Below are 20,346 nucleotides of genomic sequence, written 5' to 3' on the forward strand. Positions count from 1 at the left end.
GGTTTAGATCAGGATTTTGGAGAGGAATACTGTGGGAAAATGTGTCCACTCATATATGTCACCTCTCTGCATCTGTCCCAGTGGCATCTTTTCTTCAACACATTAAGAAACCTATGGCTGCTTTCCATCCTTTTAGATCCAGGCACGTGACTCCTCATGACTGTGGTTTTAGCATGGGCTATCAGACACTCTGTGGGTATAAAACAGAGCTCCCCTTTTAAATGGCCACCTTGTAAGGTACTGCTTTCATCATTTGCATTTGTGCAACACAAGTAAGATTAGCTCTTGCTGTTCTTTGCATCTGTTCTTGCATTAACTCTGACTGAATTCTCTTCATTTCAATCACCATCGTGTCTTGAAAGAGTTCACCGAGCACTGGGAAGCTCCTCTGTGTCTGTGTGTGATTCTCACTGAAAATGGCCAAGATTTTTTTTTATCAAATTGTCTGCCCTAAAGATTTAAATGACCTTTTCTTCCTGATTGTCCTCAGGGCCTTCATTTCCAGCGAAGTGTGGAGGATATGGAGAAATGGTTGGAAGACATGGAAAATGAGTTGAAAGCACCATATAATGACAATGACCTGGTGGTTTTGAACAGTCACCTGAAAAAGCAAGAGGAACTGGAGGAAGATATTGCTGGCCATAGGGACAGACTGCAAGAGCTTGTGGTGACAGCTGAGCAGTTTCAGAAGGAGAAACATTTCCTTGCTGATGAACTAGAAGAGAGGGTGCATCAGCTGGTGCAGAGGTGTGTGGGTGCCTCACCTCTCTCCATCTTTTTCTCATTTTTCTCAGCCTTCTTCTTCCCTGCCTATTTCTCATGCTTTCCTTCTCTACATCTTTATGAAAAGAATGATGTAAAGAAGGAAAATTCTGAAAAGAATGAGAAGAATAAGGACCTGGGGGTTCTGGTTGACCGGTGGCTGAATAAGAGCCAGCAATGTGCACAGGTGGCCAAGAAGGCCACCAGCATCCTGGCTTCTGTCAGGAACAGTGTGGCCAACAGAAGGGAAGTAGTTGTGGCCCTTTACTCAGCACTGGTGTCACCACCCCTTGGATGCTGTGTTCAGTTCTGGGTCCCTCACTACAAGAAGGACATTGAGTTGCTGGAGTGAGTTCAGAGAAGGGGAACCAAGCTGGTGAAGGGGCTGGAGAACAGGTCCTATGAGGAGAGGTTGAGGGAACTGAGAATGTGTAGTTTGGAGAAAAGAAGGCTGAGAGGAGACCTTATTGCTCTCTGCAACTACCTGAAAGGAGGTTGTAGGGAGGTGGGTGATGGCCTCTTCTCTTAAGTGAATAATGATAGGACTAGAGGACATGAAGTTGCACCAGGGGAGGTTTAGACTAGATATTAGGAAGAAATTCTTTACTGACAGAGTAGGCATTGGAATGGGCTGCCTAGGGAGGTGGTGGAATCACCATCCCTGAAGGTATTTAAAAGCCATGTGGATGAGGCAGTTCAGGACATGCTCTAGTAAGTGATACAAATATCAATACATATATTATTTTTTACTGGGAATGGGTGTTGACAGTTGAACACGGTGATCTTAGAGGTCTTTTCCAACTCTGAAAATTCGGTGATTCTGTCAATGTTTGGCCTTCATTTCTTCATAGAATCATAGAATCCTAGGGGTTGGAAGGGACCTCAAAAGATCATCTAGTCCAACCCCCCCTGCCAGAGCAGGGCCCCCTAGAGTACATCCCCTAGGAACGTGTCCAGGTGGGTTTTGAATGTCTCCAGTGAAGGAGACTCCACAACCCCCCTGGGCAGCCTGTTCCAGGGCTCTGTCACCCTTACAGTAAAAAAATTTCTTCTGATATTCAACTTGAACCTCCTATGCTCCAATTTACAACCATTACCCCTTGTCCTATCACTGGTTTCTTGTTTATCTGCAATCCTCACTGGGTTCCCTTTCCAATCTGCAGGTACAAAAGTCTACGTGACCCTCTGCACCAGAGACGTGGGAGTCTGGAGGCAAGCAGACTTCTGTACCAGTTCTTCCGAGATGCTGATGAGGAGTTGGCCTGGATTCATGGGAAGCTTCCCATGGCTGCCTCCAAGGATTACGGCCAATCCTTGGCAACAGTTCAGAGTCTCCAAGAAAAGCACCAGGTAATGGATGTGAGAAAAAGTCTCGGCCTCTAGAATCAAAGAGAGAACGTGGGATTCAATGTGCCACTGGTGCCTGCTTTGCTTTGACTGACAGAATTCATGGTGTTATGCATTACTCTTATACTTGTCTAATAATGACATTTTTTGAAGGCTACATCCATGCCCTGGCAACATGGGATTACATGTTGATTGCTGTTGCAGCAGAGTAGGTCTCACACCATATGGTTTTCTGTGGACACATTGGCTCTTCCTGTGAACTGAGTTTAAAACCTATTTTCCCATAGGTTTGTAAAATTTGTTTTACAAACCACTGTGCCTTCTGTTATCAGGCAACAAATATCCTAACACATATGCTTTGAAACTCTCAGTAAGTACATCAAGCCATCTCACTGCTCAGGTGTCTAAAGATGAATTGCAAATAAAACAGCAACTACCTTCAAAATCAGCTTTTAATAAGTGCTATCTTTTTGCAAATGTAAGGTGGAAGAAAAAAAAATCCTGCTAAGAGTTTCCAGCAGCTGTTGATATGTAATGTCAGCTCAAGAAAACCTGTGGAGAAAACCTGTACAATTTGCAATAGGGCTGGGAAAGACAGATATCTTATAAAGTGGGAGTGTGTGTGATATATAGAGGCTGAGACAATAAGTCCAAGTATTTGGTGCAGTTTGCATGTCTACAACTAAGAATCTTAACTTATAAAAAAATTGAAATATACTCAGGTTAAAAAGTCAAGACTATTACAAATGACATATTAAGAAAGGGATGAAGTCTCTGAAAAGGTTGATTTATCCTATGTGTACTCAGAATTTAGCAAAGAATTGTGAATTTTTTTAAAAAACATCTTCCAGAATACTTCTGAGTAAGACCCATGAGTATATTCTTAGTAATTTGCACCTTCTCAGTATTTGGTGTAATTCTCATACTTGTAAAAAAAAAATTGCATTTAAGCAGGATGCTGTTGGCAACTTTGAGACTGACACTAAGAACAAAAAGCTTGTTTCATCATGACTAAAAATATAAATGTTGTTCTATCAGCAATTACTCCAAGAATTATCACCTGATTGACATGGTAGGGAAGTAATCAGGCTCACAGAAGGAAGGAATGTTTAAACTGAATTAATCTGAGAGGATGTTTGGGATAGCAGAAGGAACAGTGGAGATTTTTTTTTTTAAGCTGCAATTATCTTTGTGTTAATTGACTCAAAATATTTCAATGAACTAGGAGAACAGCAGATGTAGACCAGAATGCCAGTACATAGTAAAATGCCAGTTCTTCCTCCCATTTTGCTTCTTATTCTCCTGGAAGCAGGATTAAAAACCAAGCTTTGAACTCTCAGTCTTCTAGTAGCTTGAATCTCTACACCATTTTGTTGTTTTGTTTGGTTTTTTTTTTTAATGTTGGTTTACAAGCAAACAAATGTCAGAAGTAACATAACAGTCAAGAATTTAATATACTATTAGTTCCACCCTCAATTTTTTGTCTTAGTAAGTCAGGTTTGTAAAATTCCTTGGTTTGTTACTAAAAAAGAGATTATGCATGAAATGTATCAGCCTAAACAAAACAAAATAAAACCAAAACCAATACAAACCAACCAACCAACTGAACAAACCAACCATACTGTCTTGCAAAACTGCATTTACACACCAATGCAATATGCAGACACACAGCTGCTTGGCTTGGAACAGCTTTCCCTCACACCCACCCCATCCCCCATTTTCTGTTTTCTTTAATTCTTATTCTAGATTAATATATTAACATTTATATATTATACATATATTAACATTATTATTATTATTAACATAATAATATTATGTTAATATTAACTTAATATATTAATTATGATAATATTAATATATTAACATAATATATTAATGTATATTAATATATTAATATTAATATATTAACATTATATATTAACATATATATTATATATTATAATATTTATATATTTATATATTAATTCTTATTATAGGTATACTGTGAATACATCTTCCTAAATGTTCAACTGCAAAATTACCCTCATGCTTCTAGCTTATCATTAATGCACAGTACTAAATGTTTTATAATTTTTGCTACTTTGCCTTCATTTTGCTTGAGTCAGACAAGGTCTCACTTTTCAACAACTTGAATATTAGGGGGAAGATAAGGGCAGGATTAGAATCAGAGTTCTTCTCCAGCCAAGCCTGAAACTTTCATTGAAAAACGTAGCTCCCCTTCTCAGAAAGGACAACTTTTCTAAAATGACCCAGCAGTGTAGTTGAACTCTGAAACTACTTGTTTCATAGTTAGGAAAATAAACAGAACAATTGTAAAATGCTGGGGTTTGTTTGTGCTCAAGGTGCTCAGGCACAGGTAGCCATGGGATGGCCATCTGCCCACAGACACACTGATGGCATGGCCCATGCCCATCCAGGCAAATATTGAATAAGAATATGGGTTTAAAATCTACCAGTCTTTGAAAATTAATTTAAAGTAAACTGGTTGAGAACTGGTTGAAGTAGCTTTCTTCTCTTGTGTGCTTGCACATGGCTGTTATGCAAAGCTGCACCTTCTACAACGGTCTTGGGTGAATTGATTTTTTTTTAATTTTTTTTTTAATTATTATTATAATTTTTTTTTGTCTGTCATTTTACTTTTTCCTCTTCCCAGAATTTGGAGAATGAGATAAGCAGTCGGGATGCTTTGATCAAAGCTGTGCTCAGTACAGGGCAGAAATTGGTAAGGGGAGGACACTCGGCCTCCCGCAAGATCATGGAGCATCTGAAAGAGCTTGAGACTTCTGTAGAGACTTTGAAGGCAGAGGCTCAAGAGAGGAAACAGTGTCTCATGCAGTCATATGAGGCCCATCTGTTCCTGAATGAGGTAAAGATGGTTCATGAGAGATGTATTTTGGTCTTCCTTTGCTTAAGGGAACAGATGCCTATATTGTTGAATGGTTGCAAGTGCTGAGATTGGAGCAGAATTCATTCTGTCTTAATTTTTCATATCTGGTAGATATGGATACAGTGCAGAAATAACAATTACTTTTCCAACTAATTGCAGTGATGGATAAATATATAACCTTAATTACTGGGCTCTGGGTGGACTCTTTTTTGAGTCTGCTATACTGCATTACAGGAAGGCACCTAAGCTGCTGTGTTCACTGATGGGCACCATTGCTTTCCAGTTTTATCTTGACCTAAATCACAACTGTGTTGATGCTCATCCCTGTATTTTCTACAGCTGCTGGAAGTGGAGGCTTGGCTGGCAGAGAGGAGCTTCATTCTGGATACCTCTGATTATGGGAAGAATGAAGAATCCACACAAGCTTTACTACGTAAACTTGAAGTTACCAAGCTGGACATGGATGGTTTCAGGCCCCGGATCAAGAAAGTACAGGAGGCAGGTGCCAGCTTCATAAACAAAGCCAGCCCAGAGAGGTAGGAAAGTGAAAGCAGGTTTCTGCTCCAGTTCTGACAGAAATGCCCAGAGAATAACAAGACAGAAAAGTTCAGCCTTCAGTAGCTGTTTGATGGCTGGTTCATAAATATTACTTTAGGGGACGTCACACTCAGGTCACAAAAAGCTTCCTCATTGTTTTAACGTTTTCTTCACTCTTGTTTTTTTAGCAAATGGTTAACTAGTGCAGATCAGCTGCTTTGTCCATTGTCTTTTGCCATGAACTGTCATCCAGTTCTCATTTGCCACAAAGGTTCAAAAAACACTGATCTGGAGGGGAAAAAGAATCAACATTCTTGGCGGTTCACTGGTTTTCTTCTTTATTGAAGAAATTCTTTATTGCCAGTTTTCTTCTTTATCTGTGGCAGAGGAAGTGAAAAGAGCAGCCATTCATACAAAATACTTTCATTTCCTGAACTAACTGGTTTTAATGGCTTGCCATAATTCACTGTGTGATGTTATCTTGCTTCTCCTGTATTTCAAAGGTGTTGCAAATTCAACCTGTCAAAAAAGTCAGTGTTCATGAAGAACAGTAAAACAAAAACATACCTTCTGATTCTTGTTCTTTGCAGTCCAGCCATACTTTCAAAGCTCCAGGGGATCCTAGCAGACTATCAGTCCCTCCTACAGAAGGCTGAGACCCAGAGAAAATGCCTGCAAGAACAATTCCAGCTCTATCAGTTTGAAAGAGAATTCCAGCTGGTGGATGCATGGCTTTCCAGCAAACAGTCTGTAGCAGAGTCCGACAACTATGGCCAGGACTTAGATGATGTTGAGGTAAAAGAAAATAAAAAGTATTGTATGTATTCTGTGGTAACACAGGAATATATTTGCTGCAATTTTTGTGGAGGTGCTGACAGCAATAAAAATCTAAGCTCTCATATACAGGGCTCTCTGAGGTCCCATCTTCCAGCAGAAAAAAGCAGGTGCACCAGAAAGCCAGCTTTTTCTTGGAATAGGGTGAGGTCAGCACATTCCTGACTGGGATGGAGTGCTCACACCTCTGGCTGCTGATTTCAACAACAAATTTCTCTTCAGGGCACATAATGCAGAGAAGCAGAACTTAGTGTCCACTCCTCAACAACCACTTGATATGCAGACAGCCAGAGGTCATGTTTCATAGCTTTTGATGTGGGCAGCAAATGATTGTCAGGATGTGAATGATTTTTCTCTGTGACATAAACCACTAAATGATCAAAACAAGAGATGCCTTCTTCTGACTCCAGATCACCTGGGTTTATCAACTCATCTGCACTTGTAGCTTGCAGTGCATAAGTTTTGTATGATACAGCACAGAGAAAGTGATTTTTTTCTGTCTCTCTCATAGAAGCAGGCAGAAATTCTTATATCTGAGTCCGTGCCCTCATTTACCCCACAGGTGCTGGAGAAAAAGTTTAAAGACTTTGTGAATGAGGTGAAACCTCTGGGACATACCAAAGTTGTCACCTTAAATGAGTTAGCAGCTAAACTAGAGAAAGAGGGCCACAGCAAGATGGACATTATTCAGAAGAGAACAAAGCAAATCAATGAGACATGGGAGAAACTGTGCCAGGACATCCAGGCAAGGACAGAGGTAGGAACATGTGCAAAACTGGGGCACTGAATTCCTTGCAGCTTCTCATCTCCTTCCTTTCCCCAATCAATGCATTGCTCATGTCTGAACTCAAGGTTTATAAGAGCAATAGGTATATTCTGTTCTATTCCATATATTCTATATATATTCCATATATTCTGTTCTATCCCTTGATCTATTTCCCTTTACAGCTACTGCTTACCCTACTCTTCCTGTCAAGGTTTATACTATATGTATATCAGCCTGTGGTAATTCTGTTTTTCTTAAATCACTGCTAGCTCTGGTTTCTTGAAAAACTAAAGAAATCTAACAATTTACCACCACTAACAGGAGGCCAGCTCTGGCACTCGTATGTCTCTTTTTGCTTCATCTTATTAAATAAGATAAAAATTCTCCAGATTTTTTGCTGAGTTGGTTACTTGAGCTCAAAGAAGAGATATGGGGGAGAAGATGGCAGAGAACACAGTTAGTAGCAGTGAATGAATGGTAGTTGTTAATATATAGTTTTAATGTAAAATAGTATTACAATATTTTTTAACTCTCTAATTTCAGAAAACCTACTTTTCACTTCCCTCCTTTTATTTTCACAGTTTGAAGTGTAGGCCTCTATTCAAAGCAAGTTTTTTCAGACACTTCTGGTGGTTGACAGAGCTGCTTTGATGGGGCAATTCATGTTCTCCATGTTGATCACTCATCTTACCTATGGAAAAATGCTCTTTGGAGACATATATTTCTTTCAATTAATAAAGTGATCTTGGGAAAACCAGCTTAGCCTAAACACTTCACTTTCAGATGACTTATTTAGGAAGGTTTTTCACTCCCACTCTTGTTTAACCTGAAATATATAGAGACATATTAGGATTCCCCTTTTTTTTTGCAGCAAACATGCAAAGAGTCTTAACATTCAACTGTTTCTTTATTCCAGAATCTAAGAGCAGCCCTGCAAGTTCACCAGTATGATCATGATGTGGATGAAGTAAAAGGGTGGATGCAGGAGAAAGAGGCAGTAGTAGATATAGAAGATTATGGATATGATCTCCCAGGTGTACAGACACTTCTCAGCCAGCTTGAGGGAGTAGAGGTAAGGGGATCTGTCAAGGGAAGCAGTGGCAGAAAAGCATAACTGGCAAAAAAAGAAAAAAAAAAGAAAAAAAAAAAGGACGTAACGATATGAAATCCTCTCAAGTGCTTTGTGTGCAGGACAAAAAAAGATAAATTTATTGCACCTTGAAATATTCTTTGTGCTTCACAGAAGGTGGCCTTTCCGTCCTGTTTTTAAAATTTATTAAGGTTATTTAATATTAACATTAAATGATTAATGCTTTTGCTTCTAAGGATGAGCTTATCTTCTAAAATACATTCTAAACTGTTATCATAATTGCAAAGATGTAACCTGAACCACAAGAGACTGCAGCTTCACACTTACAAAAATGATAAATGTGTAGCATTTAAAAAAAAAAAAAAGCATCTAAAGCAGCTTTTTTGATGCTTGATGATGCCTATTAAAAAGCATTAGGAAGAAACTGAGAGGAAAAGCCTTGACAGGGTCAGATTTCCAGGCACTGCAGAGTCAGTGGCTTGAAAAGCTGTGCATCTTTTTAAAATCTGCTCTCGACAGATGCAAGCCAGCAATGTGCCCTTGTGGCCAAGAAGGCCAATGGCATCCTGGGGTGCATTAGAAAGGGTGTGGTTAGTAGGTCAAGAGAGGTTCTCCTCCCCCTCTATTCTGCATTGGTGAGGCCGCACCTGGAGTATTGTGTCCAGTTCTGGGCCCCTCAGTTCAAGAAGGACAGGGAAGTGCTTGAAAGAGTCCAGCGCAGAGCTACTGAGATGATGAAGGGAGTGGAACATCTCCCTTATGAGGAAAGGCTGAGGGAGCTGGGTCTCTTTAGTTTGGAGAAAAGGAGACTGAGGGGTGACCTCATCAATGTTTTCAAATATGTAAGGGGTGAGTGTCAGGGAGATGGAGTTAGGCTTTTCTCAGTGGTGACCAGTGATAGGACAAGGGGTAATGGGTGTAAATTGGAGCATAGGAGGTTCAAGTTGAATATCAGAAAAAATTTTTTTACTGTAAGGGTGACGGAGCCCTGGAACAGGCTGCCCAGGGGGGTTGTGGAGTCTCCTTCACTGGAGACATTCAAAACCCCCCTGGACACGTTCCTAGGGGATGTACTCTAGGGGGCCCTGCTCTGGCAGGGGGGGTTGGACTAGATGATCTTTCGAGGTCCCTTCCAACCTCTAGGATTCTAGGATTCTATGATTCTATGAAGCAGTGACTTGGGCTGACAATTTATTATTCTGTCTCTGTTCCAGAGAGATCTGGGAGCCATCCTGAAGGAGCTGGAAAGGATCCGGGGAGAGGCTTGGCACCTCAGCCGTACCTACCCTCAGGTCAAGGAAAACATCCTGGAGAGACTCTCAGATGTGGATGGGTGCTGGGAAAACCTGGACAAGAAGTTCCTAGAGAGGAAGGCAAGGCTGAGCCAGGCAGAACAAGTCCAGCTCTACTTCAACGACTGCAGGGAGCTGATGTATGTGCAGGGGTTTGGCTTTGCCCTTATCCCAGGTTTTTCTAAATTATCCCTGTCAGTTATTTGACTCCTCTCCCAGGTGCTCTGCATCTTGCTTGCTTCTCTTTGTATACAGGGGGTCTTCTCAACAGCACTTTTATTTTTTTTTTAATCACACATCTGAGCTGACTATGATTATGTGGGAAGATGGGGGAGGTTTTGCTAAATACTCAAGTAGTTTGTACACTCCTACAGACACCAGTGCCTATTTTTTTTAGAATCAAACCAACTACATTAAAGCTGAAGTGCTGAAAGCCTTTTGCACACATGTATTTAATGTGCTCACATACACATACTTTCTGTACATTCTCATTAGAGGTCCACTTTTTACAAGAATTTAATTGCTGGGAAATTCCCTTTTTTTTTTTTTATTTTTCATTTTTTTTATACTGAATTAAAAGAAAATGCTGAGTGTTTAAAACATCTAGAAAACATACTTTAAAAAAATATGTTGAGCTATATGTCTTATTTTGTTTAAATCAGTCATGCCAAGGTTTTTATAAGCAGATGCTTAATGTAAAAATTGAAATAGATAATGGAAATATGCTATACTCAAAATGGAAGACCAACATTAAAACATTATACTTTATCAATTTAATGCCATTTTCATCAAAATTGATGCATTTTTTATAAAAACTGTGAGGTTTTAAACAGATTTTTTCAAAGAATAAGTATGGACATTTTTAGCTCAGTGTAATGAAACAATTTATCTCTGACTGCCAGGAGTAGAAATACAAAGACAGCAAAGTGATTACCACTGACTGTAAATTGGACACTTGCTGTGCTAAGGGACAGATCCTGAGCTTAGGTAAATTAAGATGCATTGTTTTATGCCAGTTGAGGCTCATGGGATAGAAAATTTTCCTTAAATAGCACCTATTCATATGCTTCTTTGCACGAGTGCTCTGTATACGTCTGAAGCTCTTTCACACACGTTTTCACACGCACACCTGAAAGTCTCTGTGTCCCTGCACCATGCATGAAATGAAAGCACCATGACTCTGTGGAGCCTACAAACTACACATTTGCAGTTCCAGTTCCTTCTAGGAAAATAAATCTCTTTATATTTTCCTATCTTTTCTGTGCATATATCTGTATAATTGTATCCACAGCCACTGGCTGTATTCCCAAGGATCCAGTAGACTCAGATTCCTTCTGAAACCTTGAAAGGTTTTTTTTAACTCTACTTTCCAGGGCCTGGGCCAACGAGATGCATGCACTGGTGATATCTGAGGAACTGGCAAATGATGTCCTGGGAGCTGAGCTCCTGATCAAACGTCACGAGGAATACAAGCGTGAGATAGAGAAGCAGTGGCTGAAATATGAAGAAATGCAGCAAGCAGGAGGTGGCCTGATGAAGAATGAACATTTCATGTCCCTAGAGGTGTGTTGATAAGTTAAATATTCAATACACAGCACTAACACACTAAGCAGGCAGGAGCTGTAGTTTTATCTTTTGAAACAGAAGAACTGGGCAGGACCGTTCAGGTGCTCTACTGTAAAATGCTGGAGGCTCCATGTGACATGTAGAAAAAGAAAGCACTGTTTAAAGTTCCTGCTCCTCTAAAAACTCATTTTGAAGCTGACCTTATGAGTAGATCCAGTCACTGGATAGATGATGGCAATGTTGGGGGTAGGGAGGTATTGCTACTCCACAGAAATGATGTGCCACATCAATGAGATTTCAGCATTTAATTATACAAGACCTAAGATCAATCACAGTGCAGTCCACTACAGGATGGAGTGATGTCCCTGAGTACACCAGAAAAGAAATAATTCTTCAGATATGTTATAGAGCTAAAAGGGAAAGCATGTTAAAATTTCTGTGATCCCATAATCTCTAAATTCAGGCTTTGGCCTTTGCTGTGGTCACAAGCTTGTCTTGATACTTTCAGTAGATCCAGAGATAACACCATCAAAAATATCTTCAGAATTTATGCAAGATTACAATACTTCTATTGAAGCAAGAATCAGGAAATTATCATACTTGAGGTCTCTCCATCATTGCCTTGCCATAAATGGGTGGATTTGCTGAAGCTTCTGATTCTCACCAGTTCTGGGCCCCTCAGTTTAGGAAGGATATCGAGGTCCTGGAGCAGGTCCAAAGGAGGCAACTGGGCTGGTGAAGGGACTCGAGCACAGATCCTATGAGGAGAGGCTGAGGGAGCTGAGGGTGTTGAGGCTGGAGAAGAGGAGGCTCAGGGGAGACCTCATCACTCTCTCCAACTCCCTGAAAGGAGGTTGGAGCCAGGGGGGGTTGGGCTCTTTTCCCAGGCAACTCTCAGCAAGACAAGAGGGCACAAGAGGTCTCAAGTTGTGCCAGGGGAGGTTTAGGTTGGACATTAGAAAGAATTTCTTGATGGAGAGGGTGATCAGCCATTGGAATGGGCTGCCCAGGGAAGGGGTGGATTCTCCATCCCTGGAGATATTTCAAAAGAGCCTGGATGTGGCACTCAGTGCCATGGGCTGGGAACTGCAGCGGGAGTGGATCAAGGGTTGGACTTGATGATCTCTGAGGTCCCTTCCAACCCAGCCAATTCTATGATTCTATGATTCTATAACACACATTGTCTCTGTATAAAGTTTCTTTATGGAAAAGCACCTAGCAGAATAGTGGAGACAGAGTATGCAGAGTGTGCATACCGTTATAATATGTATATTACACAGGTAGGTATACAGCATAGGCTAGGTGAGTTCAAGTAAGACAAAATGAGGACTCAGGTATCCTTTCTGAACACTAGTAACACCACAAAGTTATCTAGGAGGTCAAATTCAGGGTCATGAGGGCAGTTTGCATCTTAGTTGGCTGTCACTGAAGTCTAATTGTCTTTTTTCACCTCCTGCTATTGTAAATGTGATTTTTCTAGATTGAAGAGAAACTGTTGGAGCTGTCGGAGATGATGAAGAAGGTGAAGGAGAGCTGGGAAATGAGGAAGGAGTTGTATGAAGAAAACTGGGAGATCCAATTGCTCCGCAGGGAACTGGAACAAGCAGAAGCTTGGCTGGCTGCCAAGGAGAGTTTTCTTTCTGATCCTACCTATGGGGTGAGTGTTGTCTCTGAGCATCCATAGGATGCTTGCCACATGTACCAGCCCAGGCCTGAAGTTAATCCCAGTCTAAACCACTGCATCCTTGGGATGATCCTTGAGAAGCTCTGTGCTCTTACAGAAGTGAGCCCAGTTGCTGCATTTTGCATGGTAATGGGCTCAAGGAGACAGTGGTTTCCAGGGGGTTGAAGAAGGCTGGGAGGAGTAACAGAGCATTTTTTTCACTTATAGTAAGATAACTCACAAAGTTTAACTTCGAAAACTCAAAAACTTGAAACTCAAAAACTTTCCCTGTCAAGCTGAGAGCCTCTTTGAAAAGCAAAAACTGTTTTTCCCCACTTTCTGTTGGGCAGGAGAATGTTTTAAAAGATGACAGCTGGCTTGTAAATTCCTACTCAAGAACCAGCATCCATAGTTTTGTTTTCTTCTTGTTGCTGGCTGTTTCCTGATCACTGATAAGATGCCAAAACAATGTGATAAATTCAGGTATTGAAAACTAAGTAGACAGCAAGACAGAGGGTTGTGATGTATGTGTTGGAGGGCAGGAATAAACTCTGTATCTATCATATCTATCACAAGGTGGAATCCAAGTACTTGATCTGTATGTAAACTGTTAGAGTTGGAAGCAGTGGCTTCACAGGAAAAAAAAAAAAAAAAAGTTGATATTTGAACTCTTTTTCCAAGAACAACAGACAGACTGCAAGCTACAGAGTTAAAATTAAACGTAAATTAAGATTTTTCACACACTTGAAAAAGGTGTTTAGTTATTCAATGACAAAAAACTCAGAATCATCTTATAGCTAAATAGACTGGGTAAATCTGAAAACCTTGGGCATAATCTCTTCTGATGGAGCTGATTTTGGGCTTCTGTATCTGATAATTTTTCCATTCAGGATTCAGTGGCTGAAGTAGAGGAATTGCTGAAGAAACACCATGATTTTGAGAAGATGCTTGCAGCTCAGGAAGAGAAATTTGCTCAGCTCAACAGGAAAACCAAGGTGGGAAGTCAGAGGTTGATGAGATGTGTATGACATAAGAAAACTTTGGTGTTGAATGTTTGGTGACTCCATGTAAGAATGAACTCCTGTGCTGAGATGGAGCAAAAGAGTGACCAAAGCTGAGATACTGCTGATAGAGGAGCTGAGAATGGGACCTTTATGTGGATCAAAAGAGTCCAACTAGATTACAAAAGCTCTGGGAAAGAGTTCTACAATGGATTGTATATGGTACCAGAATTATTACCTCTGATATCCTGGTTTTTAAAATTAATTTTCCTGAAATAACAAACAAAACATAGCTTTTGTGTTTGGCATCAGGTTAAATATTAGCTTAGCTGAGTCTGCTTTTTTTTCAGGGATTTGAAAATTGGCTAAGTGAAGGGATGAAGATCATCCACTCACAAATTTTCCCTGAGAACACCCCTGGATGCTGTTCTTATAGCAAACTTAAAGAAGCAGTGCCACAAAAAAGAAGTATAGTTTCTGTAGAGCTTGTTAAAGACTGCCTCTACAGAATTTAGCAAAGGATTTGAGATACCATAAATATTCATGGTTCAGGCAACAAAATAATGGTCAGCACATAGAATTAAGTTCAGTTCTAACTCAGTTAAATGCTAGGAGATTGTGTAAAAGCATTCATGCTTAAAATAAAAAAGAAACTTATGCAATGAAGGCAATTTAAAAAAAAAAATGTGATACTTGTGTCCTACAGAGGGAGATTAATCTTCTGAAGCAAGTGGACACAGAAGAGAGTGAGCAGAAGGAGAAAGGCAAAATTGTACGGGTTCCATCTCTAAAAAGAAAACCATCTGACAAAAGGAATCCACCACCCAAAGTAATGGAGATGAGGAGTACAACCCCACTGCCATCTGTGCCCACACCCAGCCTCTCCTGGAGGGCCCCACTTGAAACTGTTTTCTCCCCCATTGAAAAGTCTCCATTGCCATTCCAACAATTTATTCCTGGAGGAGCATTCCCAGAAATGCTCAGCAGCAACAAAACAGAAATGAAAGCTGAGAGGAGGCTTGAAATTACCACTCCACCTACACCAAAGACATCAGCTCCAAATGCTACATCTTCAGACAGTCACAGTTCTTTAAGTTCTCCTTTATCTCCTGCCCCCATGAGCCAGCAAAGCAGCAGCAGTTTGCCAGATTCAGATGCCACAAGCCTTCTACCACCTCAGGAAAAAAGTGCTAAAGACTCCTCTTTCTCCAGCCTGCAGACAAAACTAATGGCAACTCCTCCTGAGCCTGGCCAAAGATCCCTAGATAAATCACCAAATTTACTGCTATCTAACTCCTCTCTGGAGAGGTCAGAGAACACATCCTTGGTAAGTCCCAGGCATTCCTGGCTTTCTCCTCACAAAACTCCTGTGCTAGTCATGGTAAGGAAATTCTGTATGAAAGTCACAAAGAACACTATAAAGTGGGAATTTCAGTGGAAATACTCATGGATCCAAACAGCCAGAGGTGCTTTTGCAGTTGGTGCATTTTCCAGAAATTATTGTTGACTTAAGCAGCTTAAAACCATTTTTTAATTTGCTCAAAGCTAGGTCTTGAAAACTGTATGGATTTCTGGTTTTCTTTCCCAAACTAGAAGTTATTCACAGTCATCAGAGCACTTAACAAGAACCAGCAGATAGAAAGAGGCAAGGCTGCTGATTTAACCATACCCTGGGTGAGGTAGGGGTGCAAGTGTCCCCTGATTTTAGGAGTCAGGGAGAGGCTGGACTTAGTGGCACCCTGGTCAAAGAGCTGACCTGGTGCAAGACTACAACCAGCAACTGTTTGCTCACCCTGGACAGTTAGAAATTGTTGTTTGTCACACACCCAAGTGTGCCAGTACAGCTAAATACATGTTGTGCCTCAGAATTATTGCAGGGGTGGTATAAATAGCTTTAGCAAATTAAGTTGTAAATTGTATTTAATAATATAAAAATGGTGTTTGTTATTGAATGCACCTAGAAGTGTGTGAATTCTCTTCATCAGAGATGTAAATGCAAAGCAAGGACAGAAATATTTCTTCCTCCACAGAGGTTACACGTGATAAGTACTGTAGAAAGTGCTGAACAGTTCCACTCTTTAACATTTATAAACCTCTCCTAGAGCCCACATTTTATTTTGGGAGGAAAAAGTACTGCAATTAGTTGAGTCTGTTTTCAGTTATTTGAATTTTACTTCACCAGGAGAGAATGTGAGTATAAAATGTATAAAATACGTATGTATGTGTGAAGCTGTGAGTATACAGGCCAGAGACAGCAAATTTATCTGAATAAAATGTGAAATTTATCTGAACTAAATGTGAAATTTATCTTAAAGGCCTTCAGAAATTGTAACATATGTTTATTTCAAAGTTGAGCAGCAATGTTTCTCTGTGTCTCAGGTTTCTGCAAGTCTCCAGCACATGGAGGGATTCCTAGAAAAAAGAGATCAGATTCTTCCAGGAAGAAAACAGGTAAAAACAAATGGCATCACTCTGGCTTAATTCATCTTTCTTTGAGTTATATAGACCAGATCTAGTCTGCCTTCTTTGGGATAAATACTTGCTGAGGAGGAGCTCAGGACTTGAGGTTACCACTGGCTCTGACAGTACCTGATCAATTCCTTAAGAGAAGGAGGCACTGGAATTTTTGCCTGTCATGGGAATCATGCAGGACATGGTCTATCTACACTTTATAGATTTATGAAACAGAGCCTAGGCTGTATGAACAATTTAATTATGTTCTCTTGATTATAAATACAGGTTTCAATATATCATGTGAATCTGGGGGGGGAATCAGTATTTTAAATGAAAATACAAGCTTCAAGACTATGTATGAGATGGTTGGTTGGCAGAGGAAGCCCTCATTCCTATGGTCCAAACTTTCAGGATTTCTAATTGTGCCAGAAGAGAATCAAGGTTTCTGTTTATGTTTCAAGAAGTGTTTTTATCTAATCCAGAAATCTAAATTCTTATGATCAAAACAGCTTGCACCATGTCGTGTTGGTTTTTTAGTCCTGACTCACAGAGAGGCCCTTCCTGAATCACCCACACCAGAAACTACAACTGGTCATGTTTTATAGGAGATAATCATGATTCCATGGTCGTAATCTGAGCAGCTCCTGGCATCCTGTGGAAGTTGCACATGAAAGATTTAATTATTCAGATAAAATAGCTGAAATATGGATTTTTTTTTTATTTTTTTTTTTTGGTCATTTCTATTCATGTAGCCAGACTCAAGGTCTTGGAAATCTTTCTACGTAAAACTTGATGGATTGAAGCTTGATTTCTATAATGATGAAAAAGAAGCATCACAGGTAAAGTGGTTTGGTTTTTTAGTTTTTTTTTTTTTAGTCTTCCCAGTAATGTCTGTGTTTACCCAAGTAAAAATGCATTTAAAAAAAAGTAGAGTTACATTTTCTTTGGTTTGGGGCTGAGGAAATCTGTTCTTTTTCAAATCTCAGCTGAGAGAAAAATTCAACTATTGTTTAACTGGTGCCAGAGAGATAAGACAGAATAAAAAGCTTTCAGAAATGTTCAAACATATTCCTTAAGATAAGTATCTTATCTGAGAATTGCCTTCAAGATCTGATGCAATAGTCCTTTGTTCCTCTGGGACTCTTCCTATTCAGTGATCCCAGTTATAAAGTCAGAAGCAGAAAAAGATTGTATGGATGTGTAGTCACCCTAAAGCTTGGTTTGGAACTGAATCCTGGCAGCAAAGGTGCACGAGAATTTATTTTAATTTCATCTTCCTTCAGAATGTATCCAGACTCCTGTCCCTCAGCATTCCTGGTGCCAAATGTGAGAGGCTGGTAAATTACATCAGGAAGGAGAATGCTTTCATGTTGAGGTAAGTCTAATGGAAAAGTCCACTAATTAAAACCTACACAGCTCCCTGTCCTGTTGTCCTTGCCTGCAGTCATCTAAGACAGTACAGAGGTGTAACTGAGGTGTCTTACAGTGCTTGCCCAACTCCTAAAGACAGAAGGTACAAGGAAAGAAGAATTAGAATTCACCCTCTCCTATCTTTATTTACAGGCTGAGAGATGGGGCAGAGTATTTCTTCTCAGCACCTTCCCACATACTGATGGAGGACTGGCTGCAATCACTACAGAATAACATAGGTACACTCTCACTTCCTTCAAGAATGAACTCCATTTTTAGCAAGTGATGGGGGAAAAAAAAAAAGAAAATAAGAAGGTGTCCTTAGTCTGGGACATTTGGGGCTGTCCTGGTTTTGCCTCTGTTAAACAGGAGCACACAAGTCCCCTGCCACCAGGGGGGATGGCAAAGGTGGCTTGCAAAGGACTCTTCCAGTTGTGGCTGGCATCACATTCCCAGGTTATTCCCAGGAAGGAGCCTTGCCCAAGGGCTGCATTTGTTCTTTTATTAAGGGATTGCTTTGGAATCTTGATCAACAGCTTTTCTTCTACATCGAGATCTCTTTCCGGACACCTCCCTAGGCGAGAGGGCCAGATTTCTCTTCCCTGGGCCAGATTTCCCTTACTGGAAGGAAAATCAGAGCACACTGATGTTTCAGAGAAAATTGATTGATTGATTGTTTGATTGAATTGATTGATTGCATTTATTTCAGAGAAAATTGAAATTCTGCACCCAGAAATGGCAAACTCTGGGCCCCTCAGTTCAAGAAGGACAGGGAAGTGCTTGAAGGAGTCCAGTGCAGAGCTACTGAGATGATTAAGGGAGTGGAACATCTCCCTTATGAGGAAAGGCTGAGGGAGCTGGGTCTCTTTAGTTTGGAGAAAAGGAGACTGAGGGGTGACCTCATCAATGTTTTCAAATATGTAAGGGGTGAGTGTCAGGGAGATGGAGTTAGGCTTTTCTCAGTGGTGACCAGTGATAGGACAAGGGGTAATGGGTGTAAATTGGAGCATAGGAGGTTCAAGTTGAATATCAGAAAAAATTTTTTTACTGTAAGGGTGACGGAGCCCTGGAACAGGCTGCCCAGGGGGGTTGTGGAGTCTCCTTCACTGGAGACATTCAAAACCCCCCTGGACACGTTCCTAGGCGATGTACTCTAGGGGGCCCTGCTCTGGCAGGGGGGGTTGGACTAGATGATCTTTCGAGGTCCCTTCCAACCCCTAGGATTCTATGATTCTATGAACTCTGCCTCTAACACTCCTTCACAAGGCTCCTATTTGTCTTCTTTGACTTTGCAGGGTACAGTAACAGATCCCACTCCACAGCAATGATGCAGCCTTTGATTCCTAACACAGAGACCTCCCAGGCAAGACTCTGGGACCTTCCAGACAGAGACTCTGCTGAAAGATTAAGTGGCAAGAGCTCACTCCTGAGGTAGGGGCTCATTTCTGTGATGTCTGAGCAGACATCAGTTCTGTGCTTAGGTAGCATTAACCTATAAAGACACAGGTAAAAAAGTGTCCTTTGGTCCCTAATCCAGTAAAACACACTATTCTTGAGTATGACCCTACCTTAACTGATTTGTGCCATTCATTATCTGCTACAGACAGTTTTTAAAAATAAATAGACCTCTCTATAGCCAGCTGCACCCTGTCTGTGAGTGGTGACTGAAAATTGGGACACCCAGAGGAATTCTCTCACCTATTTTAGATGCCAAAGTTCCTGCAATAAAGTATCTGAGCTGAAAAATGTTACTTGTATGCTCAAGAAAGAGAGATTTGTTCCAACAGATGAGGGAATCAGAGCAGGAGTGCAATAGGTGCTTTGGATTTTCCTCTGAACATTCTCTCCAGCAGGATCTGGAAGGAGCCCAAGCTCCATATTCAAGGAGCCAAACCAGTTGTCTGAAGTTGTACTGTTTGAATACTTTCCTCAAAGGCTATTTCAGGAATCCAAACACAGACATGTAAAATACAGCCAAATTCAGAAGTTCAGCCTGTAGTATAATTTTTTTTTTTTCATTTGGAGTCCATAATAGTCTTCAGGGCCATGATGTGATATCCTGGACCCTCTGCCTGGTAGATTTTGGCTGCTGAGCCAGATGCCTAACAAGTTATACACAGTGATTTAACCTCCTCTAGATTGTACCTGATTTTCTGGTGATTTTCATGTTGTTGATAGGAGAACACCTTCCTTCAAAATCAAGCCAGAGAGACAGTCTGCAGAATTTTCCAGAGATTTTAAGGAAGATGAGGCTGCAGTGTCATGAGGCTCCATCACCACCCAAAGCCTAGAACAAAGGGGTAATAAAGCAAAACTACTTCCATCTCTACTAAAAGCTGGAAAAGAAAAATGACATTTCCTTCAGTGATACCAGACCCTTCACCATTGCATCTTAACCCAGCCCTCTGTAAATGTATTGATATATTTTAAGATAATCACTACCTCCTTTGGAATTTTAATTATGTATTACATCTAGTAAAGCCATTAAATATCTTTAAACAGGACTGCATCTGGTATAATTTTGTGTACAGAACTCTGGCAATTGCCATATCACCTAAGGGATATCTACTCCAAGTTAGCTCCTGGATCTTCTTTTTTAATCCATTTTTGAAAATGGGAGTTAAGTTTCCCCTTTTTCAGTCAGCAGCAACTTCATCAGTCTGCCATGACTTTTCAGATATGATGGAGAGTGGCTTGGCAAATCCATCTGCCACTTCCTTCTGGAGCTGGGAATGAA

General features: G+C 40.5%; 1 protein-coding gene across 1 annotated transcript in view; it reads left to right on the top strand.

Annotated features, from left to right (window-relative positions):
- Window positions 1-20,004, top strand: part of SPTBN5 (spectrin beta, non-erythrocytic 5) — a 100,213-nt gene extending 80,209 nt beyond the window's left edge. Inside the window, exons 50-67 of the mRNA XM_071744664.1 lie at window positions 491-747; window positions 1,926-2,112; window positions 4,763-4,975; window positions 5,336-5,532; window positions 6,124-6,328; window positions 6,930-7,124; window positions 8,050-8,205; window positions 9,438-9,655; window positions 10,889-11,078; window positions 12,562-12,738; window positions 13,635-13,739; window positions 14,452-15,072; window positions 16,125-16,196; window positions 16,952-17,038; window positions 17,483-17,574; window positions 17,763-17,848; window positions 18,905-19,040; window positions 19,788-20,004. Of these exons, the coding sequence (XP_071600765.1) occupies window positions 491-747; window positions 1,926-2,112; window positions 4,763-4,975; window positions 5,336-5,532; window positions 6,124-6,328; window positions 6,930-7,124; window positions 8,050-8,205; window positions 9,438-9,655; window positions 10,889-11,078; window positions 12,562-12,738; window positions 13,635-13,739; window positions 14,452-15,072; window positions 16,125-16,196; window positions 16,952-17,038; window positions 17,483-17,574; window positions 17,763-17,848; window positions 18,905-19,040; window positions 19,788-19,875 (3,282 nt within the window). The 3' untranslated portion in view covers window positions 19,876-20,004. The remainder of the gene's footprint in view (window positions 1-490; window positions 748-1,925; window positions 2,113-4,762; window positions 4,976-5,335; window positions 5,533-6,123; window positions 6,329-6,929; window positions 7,125-8,049; window positions 8,206-9,437; window positions 9,656-10,888; window positions 11,079-12,561; window positions 12,739-13,634; window positions 13,740-14,451; window positions 15,073-16,124; window positions 16,197-16,951; window positions 17,039-17,482; window positions 17,575-17,762; window positions 17,849-18,904; window positions 19,041-19,787) is intronic.
- Window positions 20,005-20,346: the final 342 nt, after the last annotated feature.

The sequence above is a fragment of the Heliangelus exortis genome, chromosome 5 (assembly GCF_036169615.1).
Source record: "Heliangelus exortis chromosome 5, bHelExo1.hap1, whole genome shotgun sequence".
Taxonomy (NCBI): domain Eukaryota; kingdom Metazoa; phylum Chordata; class Aves; order Apodiformes; family Trochilidae; genus Heliangelus; species Heliangelus exortis.